The sequence below is a fragment of the Paramacrobiotus metropolitanus genome, unplaced genomic scaffold (assembly GCF_019649055.1).
Source record: "Paramacrobiotus metropolitanus isolate TYO unplaced genomic scaffold, Prichtersi_v1.0 Parri_scaffold0000232, whole genome shotgun sequence".
NCBI lineage: Eukaryota > Metazoa > Tardigrada > Eutardigrada > Parachela > Macrobiotidae > Paramacrobiotus > Paramacrobiotus metropolitanus.
Window position 1 is genome coordinate 46,138 of NW_026570452.1, and position 23,959 is coordinate 70,096.

Below are 23,959 nucleotides of genomic sequence, written 5' to 3' on the forward strand. Positions count from 1 at the left end.
GACTATGGTACTTGTTGAATACGACTGCTAAACAAGGATCGTCGTAGTCAAACTAGCAGATGTAAAGATTACCTATGTGGTTGTATTACTTGTTATATTTGACTCCGACAAATGAGTTGCGTTTACGGGTCTCGTGACTACGAGCGTACCGAGCCTGCTGCAGCAGAAGATACCTGTATGTACATTGTACATACATATTGTTACAATACTTACGAGTACGTACACACTAAGCCAATTTCACATGTGCGCCGAAAAAGAACCGGTTTTGTTTTTTAGGAGGCCCACACATGTACATATTTCATCAATGCCACTAGCAAGCATTTCTACCGCAATTACTGAACTACGCGCGCAGATGATGAAGTTTTTCCATAAATACTCGTAGACATTCGACGAAATCTTTAAAGAGTAGCTGGTATGAATACCATCATAATCTGGTTCAGGTAATATTACTCGTATTACGATTATATCTTACTCGTATATCAATATACTTAATACTACATGTAATTCAGATTTACGAGAAACACAAAGCTAAGGTGGTCGTATTTTTCTAGGATCCGATTTTCGTCTGGCAAGCACCCGAAAACCTGCTAATTGAGCATCTTTAAAAGATCTAGACCACCACAAAGCACGACAAGTGGACTATCATGTCCGGGACGGCATCCATTTTGGGACGGCGTCGCACAAAATCAGTGCAATATCCTGTCAAGGACAAAGATACAGGAACATCGAAGGCTGTGGTTGCGGTTAGCCAAGCGAACTGGCTGCACGCAAAACGGAGAAAGGGGAACGCCGCTGAAGTAATCCGCCCTCAAAGGATCAAGGTGGTTACCAAACACAGTTTGCTTTCCTTTAACTATTCGGCATTTATCTACTTATCATTAGTTATTTTACTTTTATTCTTAAACAGCAACTTGGCACCGCATGATCTTACAGTCTTTTGGAAATACTTTATGTTTGCCATCCCTTTTACAAAATTGACGTCAAGTGACTTGCGTGCACTTAAATTATGCAGAACTTTCAAGTTTCTTTCCATGATGAACTGATTTACTTCGTCTTCTTGCTGCAGCAACCCGCTGTATCTGGTTTCAGCTTGCCTTTATGGACTTAAAGAACGAAGTGGTGCCCAATGATGGCGCAACAGAGTTGCGAGATGTCACAAGAAAACAAATTTTAGAAGAAGGTATGCCTTTGCCGAGGAAGCCGAATTAATTTACGTCCTTTAAAGCACTTTAGTCACTTGACGTGGCGCATCTGGTGTTGACAGCAATAAATACTATAAAGACTCTGGAGGGGGTCACACAAGGGCAAAACGGAGAACTACAAAGACTGAGGCAAACCCTGGCTGGCATAGAGATCATTAAAGCGTAAGAGAACAAAAACTATCCCGCCATGCCGCATTCGGAACATGCTGGTAACAAAGCGAACGCTTCTGTCCACACGCTGTTAGGGTTAACCGTTCATGACTGGCTAATCTCGTAATGCTTCAGTACTTCCCGCTTACGATTTCAGAAGTCAAGAAACGGCTGCAGAAAAGCTGGACATTCACCCTAGCACAAGTGGTCAACCAAATCAGGATGAAATTAGATTTCAAGTGGTTAGTAAACGCTTGTTGATACATGGGGCCCCTATTAAGTTTTGATTGTTTGTAGTTTGAGAGAATGATGGACCAGCTTTTCCAAACCTACAACCACCTCGTGGATGCATCCAGTTTCCAGGCGCTGTCCGCTACAACCTCCTTGTGGCTCGAAGAATACTGCAGTCCCTCCAGCATCACGGCCTTGACAGCTGGAGTCTTACGTGATTGTCAGTGATGGTGTTATTTAATGAATACTCTTCACACACAACCGTTTTACGGTTAAACCCTCAATTTTTGTTTGTACTCGGTAGCCACAACTGATGCATACACACAGGCACAGATGTGCATTTAGATCTTCCATACAAAATTTGATACGCATTTGTCATATTTTTTGATAAACCATAAGTTTCGTATAAATTGGCCTTTGGCATCCTTGTATGGACAAATACAGATACCTTGGTGATTACACACCACAAGAGAGCAGAACGCCGATCGCATTGTGATCCCAAATCTTCTCGGGACCGCCGTGCCACTGCTCGTCAGGAATCCAATTCGCTGCGCTAACATAACACCCTTCGATATCGTTGGCCTCACGTCTGAAATGTACGGTAACACCGCATATCTGCGCCTGGACCAGCTAAAACGTTAATCAACGAGGCACGACGACGACGAAATCTAGTCAACGGAAGATCATTTTGAACGGGCTTGTTGTTATAGCTGTTCTTCTAAAACACATGTCAAGAAAAGCATACAAAAGCCAAACTAAATAACACTGAGAATTATGACCGAATCAATATCAAGAAATAGTCTGCAGAAAAGTAATTTAAAAAAGGAGAATAGTGAGCGAAGGCAACTCGCATCGGACGGGGCTGGACGCCTGACGGCAATGCCGAAACATCGTCCAACGCGGGAACGCGGCCTCTGTCATGGGAACAGCACCAGCATCGGCCAACTTAGACGAAATGTTCTGTGTGATTAGGCCGCCTATATCCGTAGACGGCTGAGGCTGTGTATTCAGTACACTTCTTTCACTTTTATAAACTTGCGACTGTATTCCGTATTGTATCGCCAAATTGAAATAAAGACAATGCCGAAACGGCGTTCCTGCCGGGACAGGATCACTGAATCTCCTGCGTTCAGCGCGGGACAAGTCGAGGTAGCAGGCGGCGGCCAGGCGGATGGCCGGTCCCAACGGCCCGCGGACCACCTTGATCAGGGCATCTCCGGACGCCTCGTGAATTCGCCCAGCCAACCGCCCGTGTGAGCAAGAGAATGTACCGCAACCGGCGCTTCCGATTGCGAATGGTGCGAAAGATACACCACGGGTCTCGTCCGCAGCTGCCGCTTGTCGCCGTAGAACGGCCGTAATGCAGCTAACTGGACCGGGTCAACAGTCGTGGATCTTCAGTGACCGTGCGTTATCAATGCTGTTACCTCTCGCCCTGGATGTCCGCGCGTGAATAGCTACTGCTCCTGCGCTACACAGTGGTGACAGTGCCGGGTCGACCGGTGTCGATTCACTGTGGCGCGAGCGCAACTGGCATCCCAACGCCGTGTGGGTGACCAAGATGACAGCAGACGTGCAAGGCGACGATGCCGTGCGTTTTGACGTGGCTATCCGCTCGTGCGCTTCTGTTATGCGCAGTCGGCGAAGGAGCAGTGCCGGCGCTTCAGGGCCGCCGCTTACACAGCTGTCCGACGGCTGCGTCGTGAGTGTGGGAAAAGATGCGGAGGTTGGCATATCTCGGCCAGCCGGACCGGGACTTGACGACGCTTCTTGGAGATGTGCGTATGACATGTACACTGTACAACCAATACAACGTATTTACGTATTTTTTTCACATTTCAGATGTTTGCTTTTCAATCAGTCTGAACAATGCTCATCCCGATGGGATCCCACAGCGCTGGCCCGCTGGGAACATGTCGATTTGCGGTAGTTTAATTTGGCACAGCAGAGCAAATTAACCGCCACACTGGCTGTGTACTACAGAGACTGACCACCGGAGGCAAAATGGACCGCCAATATGTTTTCGGTTTTCGGCCATATGGATGAAAACCGGACGGTTATAATTAATTGATTTGCATGGCAATTAAGTTTAACGTGGCAATTGGGCAGTGGTCATTTGTCTTTGTATAACTCTCGACTTCGCACACATTTGGCCAGTTTAATTGTCCAGTGTCCAGTCCAGTCGAGTCCACAAGGAGATGCTGCGCGCGCAAACGATTTCCGGCCGATGTGAACAAACCACTTCGTTCCCTTGTCACTGTATACGACGAAGAAGGTTTTATAAAAAAAACAGTCTCTAAGTTTTTCATCAGAAACCAAATCGGTCAAAACTCTAGACAATTCCGAACCGATGAATACAGAATCTGGCAGCGTTCCATCGAATGGAGAAAACGGAACACACTGCAGTACTGCCAGTGCACATTTGCCAAGTTCGGGTTACATTAATAATATAAACTTTTCCCGCTACCGCTACAGAAGCAGCAGTATTACTCAGTATCAGCAGCAAAATTCATCACATTGACATTATCTTATCAGTTTGCGCTATCAGTATCATCGGCGCGGTGTACAGCTCAACAATCGCAAGCACTCTCTGCCTCGAAGCGAGTGCAAAACTCAAAGCGCAGTGAAAACGAGTGAATGCTAAACTAAGCCGTGTTCGTGCTAGTGTATTTCGTCCTTAACAAATAATTGCTTTTAATTGTGCATAATTGTATATTATGCACATTATTTAATTGTAAATAATGTGCATAATTGCTTTTACTTTTGGTAACAACAGCACTCAGTTTTACAGTTTTACAAGGTTCCGTACACCAGAAAATTGTCACTCCATAACATCATGCGTAGTTTTAAATCCCCAAAAATGTGAGCAGTTAAGCGCGATTCAGTGGCGGCCGTCTCAGCAAAACTGCATCGGGTTAAGCGGGAATCAGTTGATATAATCCGGTAACTACGGAAATGGAAAGCATAGGCTTCCGCAATTCCGGTGCTGTCGAAGAAATTGGCAGCAGTATACAGTACCGCTACACTAAGGATGACTTTATTGGGAGGGGAGCGTTTGGAGTAGTTTACAAAGCCAAAGTCAGAAAAGCACTTTTCCGATTTCGCACTCCTCCCGAGCCAGATTTCGTAGCCGTCAAAGTGATGCATGTCGCAATTAAATCTGGAATTGCTGCCGATCAGGAAAACTGGATGACCGCTGTAAAGAGAATGAGACAGCTTCCTGGACTGAAGCACAAACATATCGTACGCTACCACAAGGTTTCCATCACAAAATCTTCCGGCGGGGTGACAGTGGAGCTGGCAATGGATTATCATAAAGGTGACAGGGATTATAAGCAGCTTTTGTCGAAGTCACTCTGCTCTTATAATATTTATCCTCTATTTTCATATTTATTTGTTTATATTCCATGATTGTAGGTGATCTGGCGTCGTTTTTAAGGGAAGCTAAGGAAAACGCAACGCTTTTGAACAACTGGGGAAAAGTGATTCGATTCGCAGAGGACATGACCCACGGCCTTGAATTCCTCCATCAAAAAAGCATTATTCACGGCGATTTGAAGCCTGAAAATATACTTCTGAGCGTCTCGCAAAATGGCAGCGAGAAACTGGTGATTGGCGATTTAGACGATCTGGTGCAAATGAAAGAAAGCGCCACCTGCTCTGCAGACTTATCCCAGTTACGTGGCACAACGCGCTACATGGCGCCGGAAATGCTGCGAAAATTTTCACAACAAGAAGCAGAGCGACCTGGACGAAAAACGGATATGTGGAGTCTGGGATGCATCATTCTGGAGATTGCCGAAAACTATGCACGCGTGCCCAAGAAAAAGCTCGTAAAGGATGGGAATGTCGTCGATGCGGGAAGCGCTCTTGCAGATTACCAATATGCACACTTGATAATCGACGGTTACGTTCCATCTGTGAGCAACGACATTGAGGACAATTTAGCGTGGCTCATTCGACAGTGTTTGGATACAAGTAGCGCAAACCGATTATCCGCCGGAAAATTACTGCAAAGGCTAGCGAGAAAAGACGTCATAGTATTTATTGGGCTCAGGCAGTCTGAAGATCTCTGCGTCATAATATTCGATCCGTTGACTAACTCTGTTAATGTTCATGAGGTGCTGGGCGCACCAAAATTTGAGGGGTATCTGTGTTGCGCGCTAGCGGTAACAGGCAACAGAATTGTATTTACGGAATTGATACATCACGGTGACGTCTACAAGGAGAAATTCCATTTGTGGAATGTCGAAACATGAGGTCACCACCAGCCAGTTTTAGATCCGTATGCATTGGTGACTGCGGTAGAGGACAAGGCTTATTTCTTTGACGATACCGGAATCTTTCTAGAAATTAACATTTCTACAGGCGAAATTGCACCTTCAACTCAACCAAATCAACGGTATGCCTTTTTTGTTGGGGCAGCATACATTGCAGTCTTGGTATCAAACGATTCTAGCTTTTTATATTTCATAGCCCTGATACCTTTCTACAAGCGGTGGCCAAATGCCGTGAGCAGTTATTTTATGCTAATGAGATGAGCCTCTTCCAGTATGACACGGTGATCAAGGAATGGATGTACTTACCAGATCGGCAACAACGGCGCGCTGATTTTGCAATGGCTGTGGTCAGCGGACACATATACATTTTGGGCGGAGAGCTTTTAGACGACGCAAAGCTTTACTGCAACAGCTTTACTGCCCGTCACTTTACTGCAACAGCTGACTGTATTCGTTTGAGACTGGGTAGTACAACTTGGGAAAAGATTGAACCACTTCATCAGCCCAGATGGCGGCATGCTGCTTGTGTTGTCAAAGATCGGATATACATCTGCGGCGGTAGGCATTCTGGAGGCAACCCCGCCGTTACGATAGAGGTTTACGATACCGAAGGCCACGCAGGATGGTTGACTGTCAATCTGCCGCTCAAGGATAACGAACAGTTTGCAGCCTGGCTGGCTGCATACAGTATTTTGTGGTATACACCTGCAATCACGGTTTCCGTTAAGCAGTATATTGACATCTTTTCAGATATAACCGCTTAAAGTCTCAAACGGCGTTTAGCATCATGCGTCCTTGTGCATCGACTTGCATAATTGAAGCTTCCGATACAAAGTATCAAATGATGAAAAGTAAATGCATTTGGTTTACTCTGGTTAGAGTACCACAAGTTATAAAAAAGAACGCAAATTTTAACCCCATGTAAACTTTGTCCAGCCTGTCAATCGGTGTAATCGCATTGGTGGTTGTTTGATTACTGATGCTGACCAAACGGAAACGGGATGCAGCAGCATGCGATTCTTCGCTCTCGATCGCCAGCGCCCGTCGTTTTCGCAGTGAAAGTAATTTGAAACAGCCCTCTCCGTGCTCTTCGACTCACGATGCCCGTCACGTGCCCGTCCATCATCAGTGCGCACTTCCCTGTACTAGTACTCAAATAACGATGGCCTTTCTATTGATTTTGGCAGAGCTAACCATATTCCAGACAGAATACGTTTTAGTATTCGAAAAACAGTTGTTGTCCAAAACATTTGAGCGACAAAAGTTATCAACCATGTCCACGATGCTAACAGCCATAACGCGCAAGTCACGGACATCAGCCCTAATCGGAAGTGGCCTACATCGCGGGTGGCGTGGCTGGGGCTCTGCAACTGCACACCAGCACTGGTATCTTTCATTTAATCTTAATATGCAATAGTGCCGTTGAGAGAAAACAAAATAAGGGTAGCCGTCGTTGCATTCGTAGTGATACGATCCCAGTGTGTTGATGCAGATCTGGCCGCAGCCGGCGTTATTCTCGGCGCACTCGTTGACGTCAAAGCAGCGCTTCTTCCAGCAGCCAGTCATATCCATCGGCGTGCACGACGCGCCGTAAGAAAAACCGCATATCGAAAACCGCATAGCGGTGTTAATGAAGTAAATTAAAACGTTACACAATCAACTGGAATAAACAGGTAATATAAAAGAAGATGGAAAATCCAGAGCGGTAGATGCTACTGCAAACTTGAAAAGGAATTGCACATCAAGTCAACGCATGATTCGATTATTTTCTGCATTAAACGATTTTTTTTCTCGTATTATTTTCTGCAGCAGTTTAACCGGCTTTTTTTTCGGTTCGACTTTCGTGGTAACTGTTTATGGGAGTTTTTCTTCTGCTAAACATACCCGAATGATCTGTACTAGCAAAATGGGACGTTGATGGATATTTTGCACCGTGCTTATTACGTGCAACAGTCTGCGAGTTATTCTTTCATGGGCTATCCCTGTACATATCCTATTTCTTGGTGCCGCAATTGCAAATTTACGTCATTACAACGGCGTTTATTAATTATGCGACGCGTGTAGTGAAATGCAAGCTCGTTTAAGGGCTCTTTATAAATGCACAAAAGAACTCTTGGACGTTTTCCGGTGTGTGCTGCATTTTCAAAGTTTCCAGATTGCCTTAACAGAATGCTCAGATTTCCTGATCTAAGTTTATAGCTGGGAATTAGATGGCACCTATGTCTGGATTAGTAATATGTTCTGTCTTGCTCGTTCCAGGCAGTGATTTCGTGCAGCAGACCGGAGACTGTTGACAGCGTTGTCTGTAAATACCGGTATCATAACTTTGTGACTTTTTCCGTTATCGTGGCGACGATTTGCAGTCCCGCTGGCATTAGATACCGACCAGGTACTCTTCTACATGAACATATGGTTCTGCCCTTTTGTCTCACATGAAATTATGCCAGAGGTTTTTTACAACGGATCGTAGAAATTTCAATTTTCGCTGGCACTTTATCATTGCAACTGCCTACGGAAAATTGTATGCCGACAGTGCCGGCGTATGCAGGAGTGAGAGGCCTTCTTCCGTACGTACGTTCGTGCACGCTTCTGGGTAAAGGTTGTTCTTTCAACAGGAATCCCCGAATTTATTGCATCTATTCGAGGTTATGGAGCCAGCTGCGAAGAATCATTCCTTAAACTCATCTGGAGGACGTCTATTTGTACATTCGAAAGCCTTTTAGTGGTATCGTTTTATTAAAATTCCGTACATATAAATATAGTACACACTAGTGCTAACAGACAATCCGATACCCGTATGTACGTACATACTTCGTTAATCGTTATTATATTTTATTGTTGCAACACATTCCAACATGTGCACTGCACTTTATTTGCTTGTACATTTTAAAAAAACTCGCAATGCATTAATTACCTAGTCGGTTCGTCGAAGAACATCACCGGAGGATTATTCACTAATTCTTGAGCAATTGCCAAACGTTTTCGTTGTCCGCCGGACAATTTTGACGTTTCGGTATCGGCGCATTCCATCAATCCCAATGTATCCAGAATGTCTTTCACCTGTGTAAGATATTTTATTTATTAAATGATAACATTACATACAACGATTACACGATGAGAATTCATCGTGTAATCGTTGTATCGTACGAATTTTACACTTATTAAAATCTTATGTTCGCTGGTTTGACGTGCAGCACTTAAGAACTCTTTCACACAATTTGCGGAATCCGGAGCACCGATATTTATGGGAGGCGATCAAGATGCTATGGAAAATGTGTTCTGGGGATCTGCCTCGTTGATAAGAAACATCATTTACTAATTTTATGTTCAAGATGACGAGCTCGGCAGCAAAATCTTCGTCAAGATCCCCGGCGAAGCAGGAATCTTTGGCTGAATTGCTCGCGAAATTGGGGGAGCATGAAAACTCTGCAGCTTACGCACCTACCAAAGGGAACAAGGAAGTATTCGCACTTGTTATTCCACTGATACGCCTTGTATCCAAGGAACATATGAAACTGTCTGAACGTGTGAAGGCGCTGGAAGACGAAAATGCTAAACTGAAGGAGGACCTGAAAGAAGAGCGTCAAATGCGGTCAAATGCCGATGCGGATCTTCTACAGTCTGATGGAGCGGTACGCGAACGAATTGACGAAGTAGATGTGGAACTGAAAGAAACCGTTGGGGCCATAAACACTAATATCGAGTCTCTGCGTGAAGCCCATGGAAAACTCCAAGACGACGTCAAGGAACTGAAAACCAGTGGAGACCTACGCACCGAAGAACCCGATATCATCGAAATCCAAGATGGCGGCGAACCCGGATACAATGGCTGGTCTACGCAACCAGCTTACAGGAGGCGAAACTACGCAAGCTTGGCTAGCAGTGGACGTGAATTTTGGAACGCAAGCGTTCGGGCTGATAACCAGGTGAGAGCAAACAGCGGTACAGTTAGCAAGAGGATTGTGGTGAAGAGTGTGCGAGGCACAGGCAGTAATAACAGCGAAGACCCGCTTGCGAATTCTTTGGCTTTAAAGTCGGTTCCACACCGAGACTTCTGTGTGCGCGGGTTACCAAGGGACTGTACTACTGAATGCTTGCGATCTTTTTTGGAAAGAAAGAATGTAAAAGTCAGGTTTGTAGATGTTCGAACCAGAGCACCAGACGATCTGAGAGGCACAACGTTTGCTCGCGTTGGTACGTACTCAGACTGTGAAAACATTATGTTGAACTCTGAAATCTGGCCAAGCAATATTATCGTCAAACAGTGGAAATATTTTCAAAAGAAAACGAGCGCATTAAATAAGAATCATTTAAACTAAATCGAAAGAAATCTTTAGTGAAAGTCAAGCCGAGAAAACATTCGTCTTCTCATTTAACCATAAAATTATGTAATATTAATGGGAATCTTCGAAATCTGACGAAGTAAAAACGTTTTGTTCAGGGAATGATTTAATAGGACTGACTGAAACTGAGGACAGACCTGCCAGACAAGTTGTTTCCAGATGGTAGGTCTTTTAACGTTTTTCGTCGCGCACGTGTCGGTAGAACAGGCGGAGGAATTGCGTTAGTAGTTAAAAAGCATCTCGCTGGTAAAAGACGATCTGACCTTGAAAGAGTCGAATTTGAATTTGTTGCTGTCGAAATTAGCGCTGTTAATATTATTGCCGGTGTGTTCTATGGCGCCCCCGACGAGATTTCAGAAGTTTTACCCAAGTTTCTAAACCATCTCAGCAGAATTTTAAGTGAAAATGATTCACAGCGGTTTCTATTAATGGGTGATTTTAACTGCCCTAAAATAAATTGGCATTCTTTAAAATCGAATACTGCGTACGAGCAATGTTTACTGCAATTTTTAAAAGAGTTCAACCTAAAACAAATAGTTACGCTCCCAACGCGGAAAAGCAACATTCTTGACTTGATAATTGTACCTACTAAATGGTACATTGATTCAGTTAATGTAATCAGCCCACCAGCAAGTACGAATGACCACGACGGACTATCTGTAGTCCTTTGCCTTCCAAAAATTAAATCAGTCGAGCCCCAGAAAATTGTATGGAAGTCTCTACCCGAAAAAATTATGCCCTTTCGAAGTGCTCTTTTTGAGATAGATTGGAAAGTCATTTTAAGGGATAAAAATTGTACTGAAATGACCCTTTTAATTGAAGATGAAATAATCAGTAAAGCTCTCCACTTTTTTAATAGAGTAAGGCTAAAGCCAAAACGATTTTCATGTTCTTTCCCCCTTTCGCTCAAGCGCGCTATCAGAAGGCGTGATACCGCGCACAGGCGCTATGTAAAAGCTACGAATGAAGATTGCAAGAACAGATTAAGAGGTGTCTGGAAAAGCTACTCAAAAACGTGCGACTCATTGATGCGAAATTTTATGAATCGTAAGCTACAGGATATCGCAACAGCCTCCCGACAAAACCCAAAAAAGTTTTGGTCGTATGTACGTAAGAGTGTTGACAAGCAGGGCATGCCAATTCTGCGATGTGGTAACCAGATTGCAAGCACAGACGAAGAAAAAGCTGAAGCGCTAAATGCCCATTATTCAAGTGCACTTATTTCGTGTATGTCACATTGTTCAGATAGCGTAGTGACATGTACAGTCTGTACGACACCCATCAGTGTGGAAAACTTTATTAACGAAACAGACATCTGGGAAGCCTTAAAATTGGTTGATCTTTCAAAAACCAGTGGGCCGTTTGAATTTACCAACGAGTTAATTAAAATTTGTGGTTTTGCTTTAATAGCACCGTTAAAAATTTTATTTAACTGTTGTCTTTCTGATCGCAAATTCCCAGAGACTTGGAAAGTATCGTATATCACGCCGGTGCCAAAGCAGTCGTGTGACCTCACGATCCCTAAAAGCTGGCGACCGGTCAGTAGCCTTCATCCGCTGTCTAAGGTATTCGAAAGACTGTTGAATGAGCGATTGGCTTCGCATCTGGTAAAACATGACCTGATCAGGAACTATCAGTTTGGGTATCGAAAAAAGCATTCTCCTGAATTACTTTGCCAAATTTTAGTGCAGAAAATTATGAATTACGTTGATAATGGAGTTGATGGTGACTGTGTTTTTCTTGATTGCAGCAACGCGTTTGATCGAGCTGATTCTTTCACTATTTTGGAAAAACTGCGTAACCTAAATTTAAACGAACAGTTAATTGATTTATTTAGCGATTACCTACAGGGCCGGTCTCAAGCTGTAATCGTAAATACTAAAATTTCACATATGAAAAAGGTCACGAGCGGTGTTCCTCAAGGATCGATTGTAGGTCCTAAGTTGTATCTTTGCATAATGAACGACATTGCAGATCTACCTGAAGACTGCGAAGTGGTTATTTTTGCTGACGATGTTTGTGTTTTTTGTAAAATCGAATCGGAACAAGCCGAACTAAAGTTCCAGTCAGCTTTAGGCAAAGTGTCTGACTATGCTACTCGACACCAACTGAAATTCAGTCCAGCTAAATCTGGGCACATCCGTTTCACCAACAAACGCGCGAAGCTGCAAGAGCATTATGCTCTCTCTGACATTAAACTCTGACGAAATCCCTGTTACTGAGAACTCGAAATATTTGGGCATTTATCTGGACCGTAAAATTAGTTGGAAATTTCACTGTGAGAACTTGGCTTGCCGTATGAAAAAGCGAATTCGTTATCTGAATGCGCTATTTCCTCTTCAGAATAGCGCCGCCCGAACAAAGCTATACGATGCACTGGTAAAACCGATTGCTGAATATGACAGTACAGTTGCTTTTTGCCAACAGAAACAGTCAGTTGACCATTTGGAAAAATGTCAGTTCAGATTTTTGAAAACGATTAGGCTCGGACCACACAGTTTTGAGTACTGCGAAACTCTCAGAAAAACCGGGTACAAATCGCTGTTACTCTGTCGCATTAAAAAATCATTAGTCATGATGTACAGAATGTTGTTTGGCCTTATACCTCATGCCGGAAAACTTTTTAAATTTCGTGGAACTATTGCTGCTGGCTCTGATTGTATTGCAGGCAGGACACGTAACAACCTTGGACTCGCACCCTTACGCAGTGGAACCCGTGGGAACCCGAGCGGCGGACGGACGGATCTTCATCCGTGAACGAAGCTTCGCTTTCCTCATGGCCCGTTTATGGAATGAAATTAAGCTTCCCAAGGAGTCGACGATTCTATCCGACGATTCGAGTCGTGTCTGGACTCCGTAAAATGGATGGATTTAAAGTGGACCGATTGTTTTATTCATAACGATCTCAGATGTTTACTCCGACACTTATTGCCGGATATCTGATAATTGTTTTCTTTTTGTTTGTGTTTTACGAGCTGCCGCTGCGGCAGCATATTCTTCAACGGTAGTCTACTACCTTGTGCAGGATATTCCTGATCGTTGTAGACGTTAAACTGAGTAAACAAACAAACAAACAATCATACGAGTATGTGCATGCTATCAGACAATAGCAGTTTACGCTAACGTTGCTGCCTTAGGCCAGCAACGGATATTGAAATCCGGTTCTGGTTTCTCCGAGGCACACACAAGTACAGCAGTACATATTATATCCATGCCATCAGCAAGCTTGTACCGCAGTTATTGAATTACACGCGCAGACGTTACATCCCGTTAAGTTTTTCCATACTCGTAGACATTCGACGAAAGCTTTGGTATGAATATCATCATAATCTGGTTTGCTGTGTTCCTGTAATATTATAATTATGTCTTACTCGTATGTCAATACTGAATACTAAATTCAAAATTACGAGAAACACAGAGCTAACGTGGTCGTAATTTGCCAGGAACTGATTTTCGTCTGGCAAGCACCCGGAAACCCAGAGATTAAAATAGTAGTAATTTAATAATACACACTCCCCCCACACCCCCAGGGGCTGCCCCTGGGAACTCAGGGGCGCTGGGTGGGTAAGTTGGATTTCTTATTAAGCAGCTATGGATAAAAAATATTTTCGCGCGAACCGCGAAGCCGAAGAGCTATTTTCATGAATGACGCATGAAATACTATTTTGCTGGAGTTTTAGTTTGTGCCGAGTTTCACTTTACTAACGACAATAAAACAACGAGTACATATCTTGAACAACGTGTAATCACGTACATAAATTTGCAGGTCAATACCGGTTCTCGTAAACGAACCGGTTATTGCTGTTAGTGAAGGTTGTTGTAAAATAGATTTATGCTGAAAGTACAGAAAACCTGACCCATGTTCTAAATTTCAAGTAGGGCGGTCGCGAATTATTACTGGTGAGAGGGATTTTTAGGCAATATTTAGTGCGCGATTATCACTGTATCCAAGTGTGACGTTTAATAATACCAATTTCGCGCAAAGCGCGAAGCCGACGGCAGATTTTGCCTTAACAAATTAAGAAATTCCATTAAAAATACAAGTTTTAATTCAAATTTTATATTAGCAGGTTCCCGGGGACCTGCTGATGGAGCATCTGTAAAAGAAGATCAAGACCATCACAAACAACGGCAAGTGCGCTATCATGTCCCTTACCGGCCTGACGGCATCCGCTTTGGGACGGCGTCGCTCAAGGTCAGTGCAGTACCCCGTCAAGGACAAAGATCCAGAAACATCGAAGGCTGTGGTTCTGGTTAAAAAAGCGAACTGGCAGCACGCAAAACGGAGAAAGGGGAACGACGCTGACGCAATCCGCCCTCAAAGGGTCAAGGTAATTACCGAACACAGTTTGCTTTCCTTAAAGAATAACTGTCCATCGGGCAAGTTGTAGACTGCTCTACGAGCAGTTAGTGCAGCAACTCGCTGTTTTTGGTTTCAGCGTGCCTTGACGGGCTTAAAGAACGAAATGGAGCCCAGTGATGGCGCAACAGACTTGCGAGGTTTCAAAATTTTAGAGGGAGGTATGTCTTTACCAGGCTTGGCGTTATTGAAGTGCTGCGCTGCTGCGTTACATAGGAAATCACCGTGGCGCATCTGGTGTTAGCAGCAGTGAAAACTATAAAGGCTCTGGAGGAAGTCACACATGAGCAAAGCGAAGAACTGCAAAGACTGAGGCAAACACTGACTGAAATGGAGATCATTAAAGCGTAAGAGAACAAAAACCACCCGACTTGAAGCGGCGCCTTATCGCATTCGGAGCATGCATGTAGCAAAAGAGAACGCCTTATCCACACGCTTGTTAGGGTTAAACGCTCGTGACTGGAAAATCACGTTATGTTGCAGTACTTCCGGTTTGCAATTCCAGAACTCAAGTAACAGTTGCAGAAAAGCTAGACATTCAACCTAGCACAAGTGCTCAACCAAATTCGGATGACATTAGATTTCATGTGGCCGGTAAACACTTGCTGATATGCTCATCTGCCCATATTAAGTTTTGAGTATTTTGCAGTTTGAGCGAATGATCGATCAGCTTTTCCAAACATACTACCACCACGTGGATGGATCCAGTTTTCAGACGCTGTCGGATGCAGCCTACTTGTGGCTCGAAGAACGCTGCAGTCCCTCCGGCATCATGACCTTGACAGCTGGAGTCCTGCGTGATTGTCAGTGATTTGTAATACGGTTACCTATACTCTTCTTAAGCGTATGTTTTACGGTTAAACCCGCAATTTTTGTTTGTACTCGGTAGTCAAAGCTGATGCATACACACAGGCACAGATGCGCATGCAGACAAAAATTTATACGAATTTGTCATTTTTCATAAACCATATGTTTCGTATAAATTGATCTTTAGCATCTTTGTATGGACAAATACAGATACCTTAATAAGTACATGCCACAGGAGAGCAGAATGCCGATCGCATTGTTGATCCCAAATCTTACGGGACCGCCGTGCCACTGTTCGTCAGGCATTCCAATTTGCTGCGCTAAAATAACACCGTTTGATATCGTTGGCATCACGTCAGAAATGTACGGCAAGTTGGCAACACCGCATATCTGTGCCTGGACCAGCTGAAACGCTAATCAACCAGGCACGACGAAATTTTGTCAACGGAAGACCATTTTGAACGGGCTCGTTATTAGCTAGGTCTTATCAAAAGCACAAGAAAATCATACAAAAACTTGAATAATTGTAATCACTTGGTGTAAATCTCCGCAAGCGTATTTGACACGTATCTTGTGTATTGGCTTCCCCCGATCAAAATATTACATTAGTTATTTTTTTTTATAAAAGACAATCGACTTTTTCAATACGAAATTCTGAAAACCGGTGCTCGTAAAGTGAAACTAAGTTTCAACCAGAAAAAGATCAGGTTGATGGGAATCAAAAATCGATCCATCCCAAGAAGCCGTCAACAGACGGGGTAACATGGTGTTGCTGGAGGATTTACAGCTGAGCAGCTGTATGACTCTCCAGCAAGACCACGTCTCCGCGCCCACGGCATGGCAGGTTCCGCGCCACTACACCACAAAACTCCTGATTTTCTTCAACACGCACCCGACGATGCAAATGGTCAGCCTGCATAAGCACTACATGTTAAGCAGTCAAAAGCAAAAGATTGTGACATTCTCTTTCGTGGTTTCCGCTAGAATTACCTGCGGGAAGAGCGTGCACATATGCGACATTTGATGAGAATATCGCCTGAAACAGTGACATTTATGAGCAGAACATGGCCGGTTATCGAGGATGAACTGCGACAATATCGACATGTTAAAAGGCGCATTGCCGTTTACACTTTACAGTGTGTCGGGATATTTTGCTATCGCTTGTTTGAAATAGCTTTTTTTGCGGGCACAAGGTTTGCTACCGGTTACTACATGCGGGACCTATTTCACCCGTTGCGCCACAAACCGCACAAGGTATCCCCGTGGATGGTATGGCTACAACTATCATGTGCTATTTCTGTGCACCGCGATTCTGCGATATGATGCTAATTGTTTTTTTATACATATGTATACTTCATATGCCAGCGCGGCAGCGCCGATGCACACTAATTAAAGTGACTGAAGTTTAAACACTGGAGAAACAACCAAAATTGTTGGTTGTAATCTTGGGATGCGTATTCCGTGCTCTAAAATGCATTGTGTAGATACGGCTTAAATGCTGGAATTACAAAGTAAACAGCACTGGTACGGAGAGCCTTTGCATTGTGTACTGCATTTTCTCTGTGGCCAAAAAGAGAATCATTAATGCAGAATACCAGTAGCAAAATACCGCGAACAAATGCAATACTTACGTGCTTAATTAAATGAAAGTACACTGTATGATTACGCTAGAACAAGACCGTTTCAGGCCTTTTACACAACTTCTTTATTTAGTCTTTGTAATATCCATCCAGCATATGCACAGCCAACGGACTCAACCTGGCGACGTCCAGTTCCCGCAAATCCGCATCATCCCAATGCAGCGTCCCTGCAGGATCGCTGAACCTGTAAGAACAACTGAATTTTACGCAACCCGCTAATAAACAAGCGACTGTAGTAAAGCGAATGTAAATGCGTTTTATCATAACGTAAGCGTTTTATCATAACGCTATCCGTTCTGGCGGTTTGGACTAGCTTGCTCAGGAGTCATGACCATAGACCAATACGATTAACCGAGGAGATAAACTGTTTCCAAACCTGACTTTCATTTCCTATAAGGGACTGCATAGATAGATTACTTGCGATCTGGTCATACAGCGATCTAGTGTTTCTCGATTCTGGTAATGTTATTCTAGCAGTTTTCGTGACGCACCCAGCGCGCATGCGCCGCCGTGACCTCTTCCAGCAGGCGCTCACCAACAGGCGGGAGGTTTTCATTGCCGGCGGCTAAGAAGCGTCGACAGTGTTCCGCACGGGTTCCCGTGGAGTGGAAGCGCAGAGCGGGAATCACCGCGTCCAGGTGGCCATCACCCTCTCCCCGCGCAGCAGCTGCATCGTGTTCGGGCCACGGTACAATCGGATCCGTATGAAACATGTTAACCCGCGATTCATTGCCGTTCGGATCGGACGTCGTGTAGGTGAGCAGCACTAACTGCTGGCACACCTTTGACGGAATAGAGCAGTACATTAGCAATGTTGCACTTTAACATCTGTACTGGTAAATTTTATAGCCTTATACAGTAAAACCTGTGACTTTGAACACTCGCGTAAATTTAACACTAATGTACATTGAACGGTCATTACGGAACCGGCGCGTCTCGTAGACTATAGCACAGGGGGGACCTCGCGTATATTGAACATCTCTCTAAAGTGAACATTGAACAAATTTGCTGGAACGCATCTATTTATTACTAATATTTTGACCTTTTGAAAATGAACAAAGCGCCGGAATCTGGTTTCAAAAGCAAAAAACACAAGAAAGCGCTTAACGGACCAGAGTTTACTAAACATTCGCTGGTTACAACTTTAACTCCACAAAATTTTTGATTTGTTATGCGCAAAAATAGCGTAAAAAAGGCTTGCTAACGGGGCTGTCATCCTTAAGGCGGCGCCTGTTCGCCCTCAGGGGCAGCTTTAGGGTGCAGAAGCACTGTGTCCAATGGCGGCCCCCCGGGAGGCAGCTGTTCTGTAAATTGAACGGCCGTCTACATTGAACGAAAAATTTGGAACCGCAGGTGTTCAAAGTACGCAGGTTTTACTGTATTTTAACTCGGTTTCTGTTTTTGGTTCGGCAAACCGGATGCGCTTTGTGTTTGCAGTGCTTTCAGGACGCCCTGTTCTCCTGCGGAGTTTCAAAGTGATCGCAGTTGGTAATTAAATTATCGTCGGAAATGAAGATTCTCGCTTCGCGTAGATCGTAAGTTATGCGCATTATTTAGTTATGCCATATTGAGACTGCCAGAGTAGCTATAGTCTGTCGTTTAGTAAGGTAGAATGATTATTACGGTATTTATCGTACTGGATTCTCGATCACCTTCTTCATCAACGAAAACACCGTGGAGCACTGGTAGTTCCCGGTGGCGGAACTCCAGTGGAGACCGAGAAAGGTTACTCCCGGCTGAGGAAACTCCTGTACAGAATCATAGCCGTTCTTGGCGATGAGCAGCGGCAGGCGGATGCCTTTCGCTTCCAGGATGTCTCGGATCAGGAGCTGTTTGATAAAAAAGTCATCCCTGTTATTGTGGTACCGTTTCCATTCAGCGTGACCACCAGTTTGTGTACGCTGAGATAGTTAAAATCGTTGGGCATCATAGCGCCCTTCCATGGTTGTTTGAGGCCGAGTTGGCCGATATCAAAGACGATGATTTTGTGTCGTTTTTGGCCGTGTTCCTGCCTAATGAGCCGCCACAGTTGGCCTGCCGTAGCTGCGATCCAAGGCACAGTCACGGGCAGGGTTAAAAATCCAGTTAATGTTAACTGCATTAGTCAGCAATCTCAGCATCGTGATAAGAAAGGTTAGTGGTTACTATCCGACTGCAGCAGCTAGAAACGTTTTAGGTTGACTATGGAAAGTTCAGTGCTCTTTTGCTTTAATGATTTGAATAAAAATTGCTCGACAGCCTCTGTACCCGCGCGAGTTTAAGGGACAGTAAATTCCCCTGGACCGCCCGCACTAGACGTCGGTTTCTTTGATGTCAAAGAAGCCGACGCCTAGTGCGGGCGGTCCGGGGCAACTTTCTGTCCCTTAAACTCGCGCGGGTGCTTAATGCCGGAATTGGACTGTACGAACATAAAACACCATCACGCCCGGGAGCAGATTACGTAGTGCAGGTTAGTAATAAACTGCATAGTAACATAAAGTGTACAGATAACTAAGTTTTTTTCCTTATTTTTTTCACACTACAGTCGACAACCTTACGCTGGTGGCGGTCGCAAAAGGGCAGTGTCCCATAATAACTAGTAACTACGAGTTTTTCCGAACAATATTAAGTTTGTAGCATAGTTACCGTAACTGCATCGGTACAATAGTCCTACAGTACAATGTAAAGCGTACCGGCTTGCACGATACTGATTTGTCCAGTCCAGACTCTGCAATATACTGTACATACGTATATGACACAATCGGCGGCGACAGATCACCGATGTACATCTCGTCGATATCTGAAAGTTGCAAGCGTATGTTCAGTTATTGACGTGATGATTTAGGCAAGCCGATTCGCTAATTACCGCTTTAACAAATAGGTGACCCTTCCCGAACTTTAAGCCCCGAAGCCCTTCCCACCAATAATGAGCGCGGGAACCCATCCGATAATCATTTGTATGTGTTTTTAATCTGTATAAAAATTTTTTTTTTTAAAAACATTCTCTGAATGTTTCCTGAGAATTTTGGTTTCTCAGTAATAAGTAGAATCGGTCAAAGCTCTGGAACAATACCGGACCATTGAATACAGGATTTGGCAGCATTGCATCGTATGGAGAATACGGAACACATTGCATTACTGCACACCTGTCAAGTTCGGGTTGCATTAATGATTAAACTTTTCCTGCTATCACTATAGAAGCAGCAGTATTACTCAGTATCAGCAGTAAAATTCATCACATTGACATTATCTTATCAGTTCGCGCTATCAGTATCACCGGCGCGGTGTACAGCTCACCGATCGCAAGCACACTCTGCCGCTAAAAGAGTGCAAAACGCAGTACAAAACGAGTGAATGCTAAACTGTACGAAGCCGTGTTCACAGTGTAGTTTGTTCTTTGAACAATGTGCATAGTTGCTTTAAATTTTGGTAACAACAGTACTCATCTTTGCAAAGCTCCGGACACTAGAAAATTGTTACTCCATACACTATGCGTAGTTTCAAATCTCCAAACATGTGACCAGTTAAACGCGATTCAGTGGAAGCCGATTCAGCAAAAATTGCACCGGGTTAAGCGGGAATCAGTTGATATAATCCGGTATTCCGAAAATGGAAGGCACAGGCTTCCGCAATTCCGGTGTTGTCGAAGAAATTGGCAGCAATATACAGTACCGCTACACTAAGGATGACTTTATTGGGAGGGGAGCGTTTGGAATAGTTTACAAAGCCAAAGTCAGAAAAGCACTTTTTCGATTTCGCATTCCGTCCGAGCCAGATTTCTTGGCCGTCAAAGTGATGCATGTCGGAATTAAAACTGGAACTGCTTCCGATCAGGAAAACTGGATGACCGCTGCGCAGAGACTGAGACAACTTCCCGGACTGAAGCACAAACATATCGTACGCTATCATAAGTTTTCCATCACGAATTCTTCCGGCGGAGTGATAGTGGAATTGCCAATGGATTATCATAAAGGTGACAGGGATTATAAGCAGCTTTTGTCGAAGTCACTCTGCTCTTATAATATTTCTCTATTTTTATGCTTATTTTGTCTATATGTTATAATTGTAGGTTATCTTGCGTCGTTTTTAAGGGAAGTTGAAAATTCCTCGACGCTTTTGAAAGGGGGAGAAAGTGGGAACAACTGGGAGAAAGTGTTTCAATTCGCAAATGACATGACCCAGGGACTTCAATTCCTGCATCGAAAGGGCGAGAAACTGGTGATCGGCGATTTAGACGATCTGGTGCAAATGAAAGAAAGCGCCACCTGCTCTGCAGACATTTCCCAGTTACGAGGCACAACGCGCTATAGGTCACCGGAAATGCTGAGGTAATTCTCTCAACAAGAAGCAGAGCGACCAGGACGAAAAACGGATATCTGGAGCCTGGGATGTATCATTCTATCTTCTGGAGATAGCCGAGAGCGTTGCTCGTGTTCCCAAGAAACAGCTTGTAAAGGATGGGAATATCGTCGATGCTGGAAGCGCTCTTGAAAATTACCAGTATGCATGCTTGATAATTGACGGTTACGTTCCTTCTGTGAGCGACGACATTGAAGACAATTTAGCGTGTTTGGATAGAAGGAATTATTACAATTTAGCAATTATTCGACAGTGTTTGGATAGAAGGAGCGCAAATCGTTTATCCACCAGAGAATTACTGCAGAAGCTACCGAGAAAAGACGTCATAGTATTTATTTTGCTCAGGCATTCTCAAAATTTTTGCGTCATGATATTCGATCCGTTGACTAACTCTGTCAATGTTCAAGAGGTGGGGGGCGCACAAAAATTTGAGGGGTATCTGTACCGCGCGTTAGCGGTTACAGGCAACAAAATTGTAATTACGGAAGAGGTACGTCATGGTGACGTCAAAAAGGTGAAACTCCATTTGTGGAATGTCGACGAAGGAACATGGGTTCAACACGAGGCAGTTCCTTCGTTTGATAAACGGCCGTCTGCAGTGATGACTGCGGTAGAGGACAAGGCTTATTTCTTTGACGATACCGGAATCTTTCTAGAAATGAACATTTCTACAGGCGAAAATGCACCTTCAACTCAACCAAAGCATCGGTATGGCCTTTTTGTTGAGGCAGCATACATTGCAGTCTTAGTATCCAACGATTCTAGCTTTTTATACTTTTTCAGCTTTTCGACCTTTTTACAAGCGGTGGCCAAATGCCGTGAGCAGATATTTTATGCTACTGAGAGCCGCCTCTTCCAATATGCATAGATTACCCGAGCTGGGACAAAACTTTTTCTGGTGCGTTAAAGCACGAGTTGTACACATCAGTTGTACACAATCAAACACCTCAAGGTTATACTAGAGCATCTCGATATAGAAAACAATAAACACAAATCACCACCCGGAGCGCAGCGAAGCATCTTAATGTGCTGGTATCGAAGCGTAAACTTTAAAAATATCGCAGCTGAAACCCAGCAACTGTAACCACTGTAACAGCGAAACGCACAAAAGCAATGAAACACGAAAGATGAGACACAAATTTTAAGCTGATAAAAGCCGTTGTGGCTAGATGGATAAACCTTCGGGTTTTGAAAGATAGTCTACATCGAGCGCGGTTTGGACTTAGATGGGTGACCACTCTGAGTTCAGGCTGCGAGTGCACGGCCCGCAAGGCCTGTGTGCGACGTGCTTGGCTGAGGCAGCAATACCACCACGGAGACGGGCACGGGAGATGGAGGATCACAATACCACCCTGGCTACTCAGTAACGGCTTGGACTGAAAGGCCTGTGATGTCCGCAGCACCAATCGTGCCAAATGGAAGGAGACAGGGAGATCAGTCGAAGCAGAGGATTGGCGCCTTCCCTAGAGATGTGCTTGCTGTCTACCTGTTTAGAATTCTCTTAGTCTGGTTCTGTTGAACGTCTTGCTCTGCCCGAGCCGGTTAGCGCCATTGCGTGTTAAATAAAGCTGGCGCTCGCGTTTGCGAGCTGCTGCATACGATCTGTCTGTTGCAGTGTTATAGCCTCCATTGTAACTCTGCGTGAATGAATTACCGTACTTTGCACAAAATGTTCTGTCTGTCACCTGATTAATGCATTGCTGAACATGTAAACCGAGCCGTTTTCGAAACAACTAGCCGCATAAAGCAATCGCAAAGTACCGGCTGTGTTTTTTGGAAAACCAGAAGCATGAAACACGTGTACACCGAACACTGGAAGTCTGAAACTAAACTTGATAACTTCGAAACACTAAAATACATGTACAACGTACACTGAAAGTCTGAAACTGAACTTGATAATTTCGAAACACTGAAACACTGAAAAACATTTACCGTACATATGCTGAAGTGCACACATGAACTTACCCTCCATGCTTCCAACCCCACTGCTTAAAGCCCACAAACTGGTTAATTATCACCTAACTTCCCATACCATTTCCTATGCTCATATTACGTTACATACGTTAACTTTTGTCCCAACTCATGCTCACTCTCCCAATATGACACGGTGATCAAGGAATGGAAGTGCTTACCAGATCGGCAACAACGGCGCGTTCGTTTTGCAATGGCCGTGGTCAGCGGACACATATACATTATGGGCGGAGTGCTTTGGGACGACGCGACGCGTGACTTTACAACAGCTGACTGTATTCGTTTGAGACTGGGTAGCACAACGTGGGAAAAGATTGAACCACTTCATCAGCCCAGATCTTGTCATGCTGCTTGTGTTATCAAGGATCGAATATACATCTGCGACGGTTGGCATTCTGGATACAAGACTGCCGTTACGATAGAGGTTAACGATACCAGAGGCAACGCCGGCTGGTCGACTGTTAATTTGCCGCCGAAGGATAACGAACACTTTGCAGCCTGGCTGGCTGCCTACAATAATTGGTGGGATCCAAATGCAAGGGCAACCACGGTTTCCGTCAATCAGTGTATTGACATCTTTCCAGATATAACCGCTTAAACGGCGTTTAGCATCATGCGTTGTGCATCGACTTGCATA

General features: G+C 44.2%; 3 protein-coding genes across 4 annotated transcripts; all 3 read left to right on the forward strand.

Annotated features, from left to right (window-relative positions):
- The first annotated feature begins 313 nt into the window (after nt 1–313).
- LOC129601384 (max-like protein X) lies at nt 314–1,985 on the forward strand. Its single transcript, XM_055500181.1, has 6 exons — nt 314–440; nt 552–821; nt 1,090–1,180; nt 1,265–1,364; nt 1,510–1,594; nt 1,650–1,985. Exons 2-6 carry the CDS (start codon nt 645–647, stop codon nt 1,809–1,811), a joined length of 615 nt encoding a protein of 204 aa, XP_055356156.1. The 5' UTR covers nt 314–440; nt 552–644; the 3' UTR covers nt 1,812–1,985.
- Nucleotides 1,986–4,219: 2,234 nt separating this feature from the next.
- LOC129601381 (cyclin-dependent kinase 4-like) lies at nt 4,220–6,763 on the forward strand. Of its 2 annotated transcripts, XR_008692213.1 has the most exons (3): nt 4,220–4,902; nt 5,001–5,985; nt 6,060–6,763. XR_008692213.1 is itself a non-coding variant. In XM_055500179.1 (2 exons), the coding sequence occupies exons 1-2, from the start codon at nt 4,539–4,541 to the stop codon at nt 5,840–5,842; spliced, it is 1,206 nt and encodes a 401-aa protein (XP_055356154.1). In that variant the 5' UTR covers nt 4,220–4,538; the 3' UTR covers nt 5,843–6,763. The 2 variants fall into 2 exon arrangements, 1 of the variants encoding a protein (XP_055356154.1); XM_055500179.1 differs by having other exon boundaries at nt 5,001–6,763.
- Nucleotides 6,764–20,367: 13,604 nt separating this feature from the next.
- LOC129601383 (fibroblast growth factor receptor 2-like) lies at nt 20,368–22,110 on the forward strand. The gene is made up of 2 exons (XM_055500180.1): nt 20,368–20,965; nt 21,062–22,110. The coding sequence occupies exons 1-2, from the start codon at nt 20,602–20,604 to the stop codon at nt 21,322–21,324; spliced, it is 627 nt and encodes a 208-aa protein (XP_055356155.1). The 5' UTR covers nt 20,368–20,601; the 3' UTR covers nt 21,325–22,110.
- Nucleotides 22,111–23,959: the final 1,849 nt, after the last annotated feature.

What these genes read in the sequence shown, in the direction of transcription:
- LOC129601383 (XM_055500180.1), top strand. Translation starts at nt 20,602, where the DNA reads ATGGAAGGCACAGGCTTCCGCAATTCCGGTGTTGTCGAAGAAATTGGC. An exon ending in GCCAATGGATTATCATAAAG is followed by an intron (nt 20,966 to 21,061) that starts GTGACAGGGATT and finishes TTATAATTGTAG; the next exon opens with GTTATCTTGCGTCGTTTTTA.
- LOC129601384 (XM_055500181.1), top strand. Translation starts at nt 645, where the DNA reads ATGTCCGGGACGGCATCCATTTTGGGACGGCGTCGCACAAAATCAGTG. An exon ending in GGCATAGAGATCATTAAAGC is followed by an intron (nt 1,365 to 1,509) that starts GTAAGAGAACAA and finishes TTACGATTTCAG; the next exon opens with AAGTCAAGAAACGGCTGCAG. An exon ending in ATGAAATTAGATTTCAAGTG is followed by an intron (nt 1,595 to 1,649) that starts GTTAGTAAACGC and finishes GATTGTTTGTAG; the next exon opens with TTTGAGAGAATGATGGACCA.
- LOC129601381 (XM_055500179.1), top strand. Translation starts at nt 4,539, where the DNA reads ATGGAAAGCATAGGCTTCCGCAATTCCGGTGCTGTCGAAGAAATTGGC. An exon ending in GGCAATGGATTATCATAAAG is followed by an intron (nt 4,903 to 5,000) that starts GTGACAGGGATT and finishes CCATGATTGTAG; the next exon opens with GTGATCTGGCGTCGTTTTTA.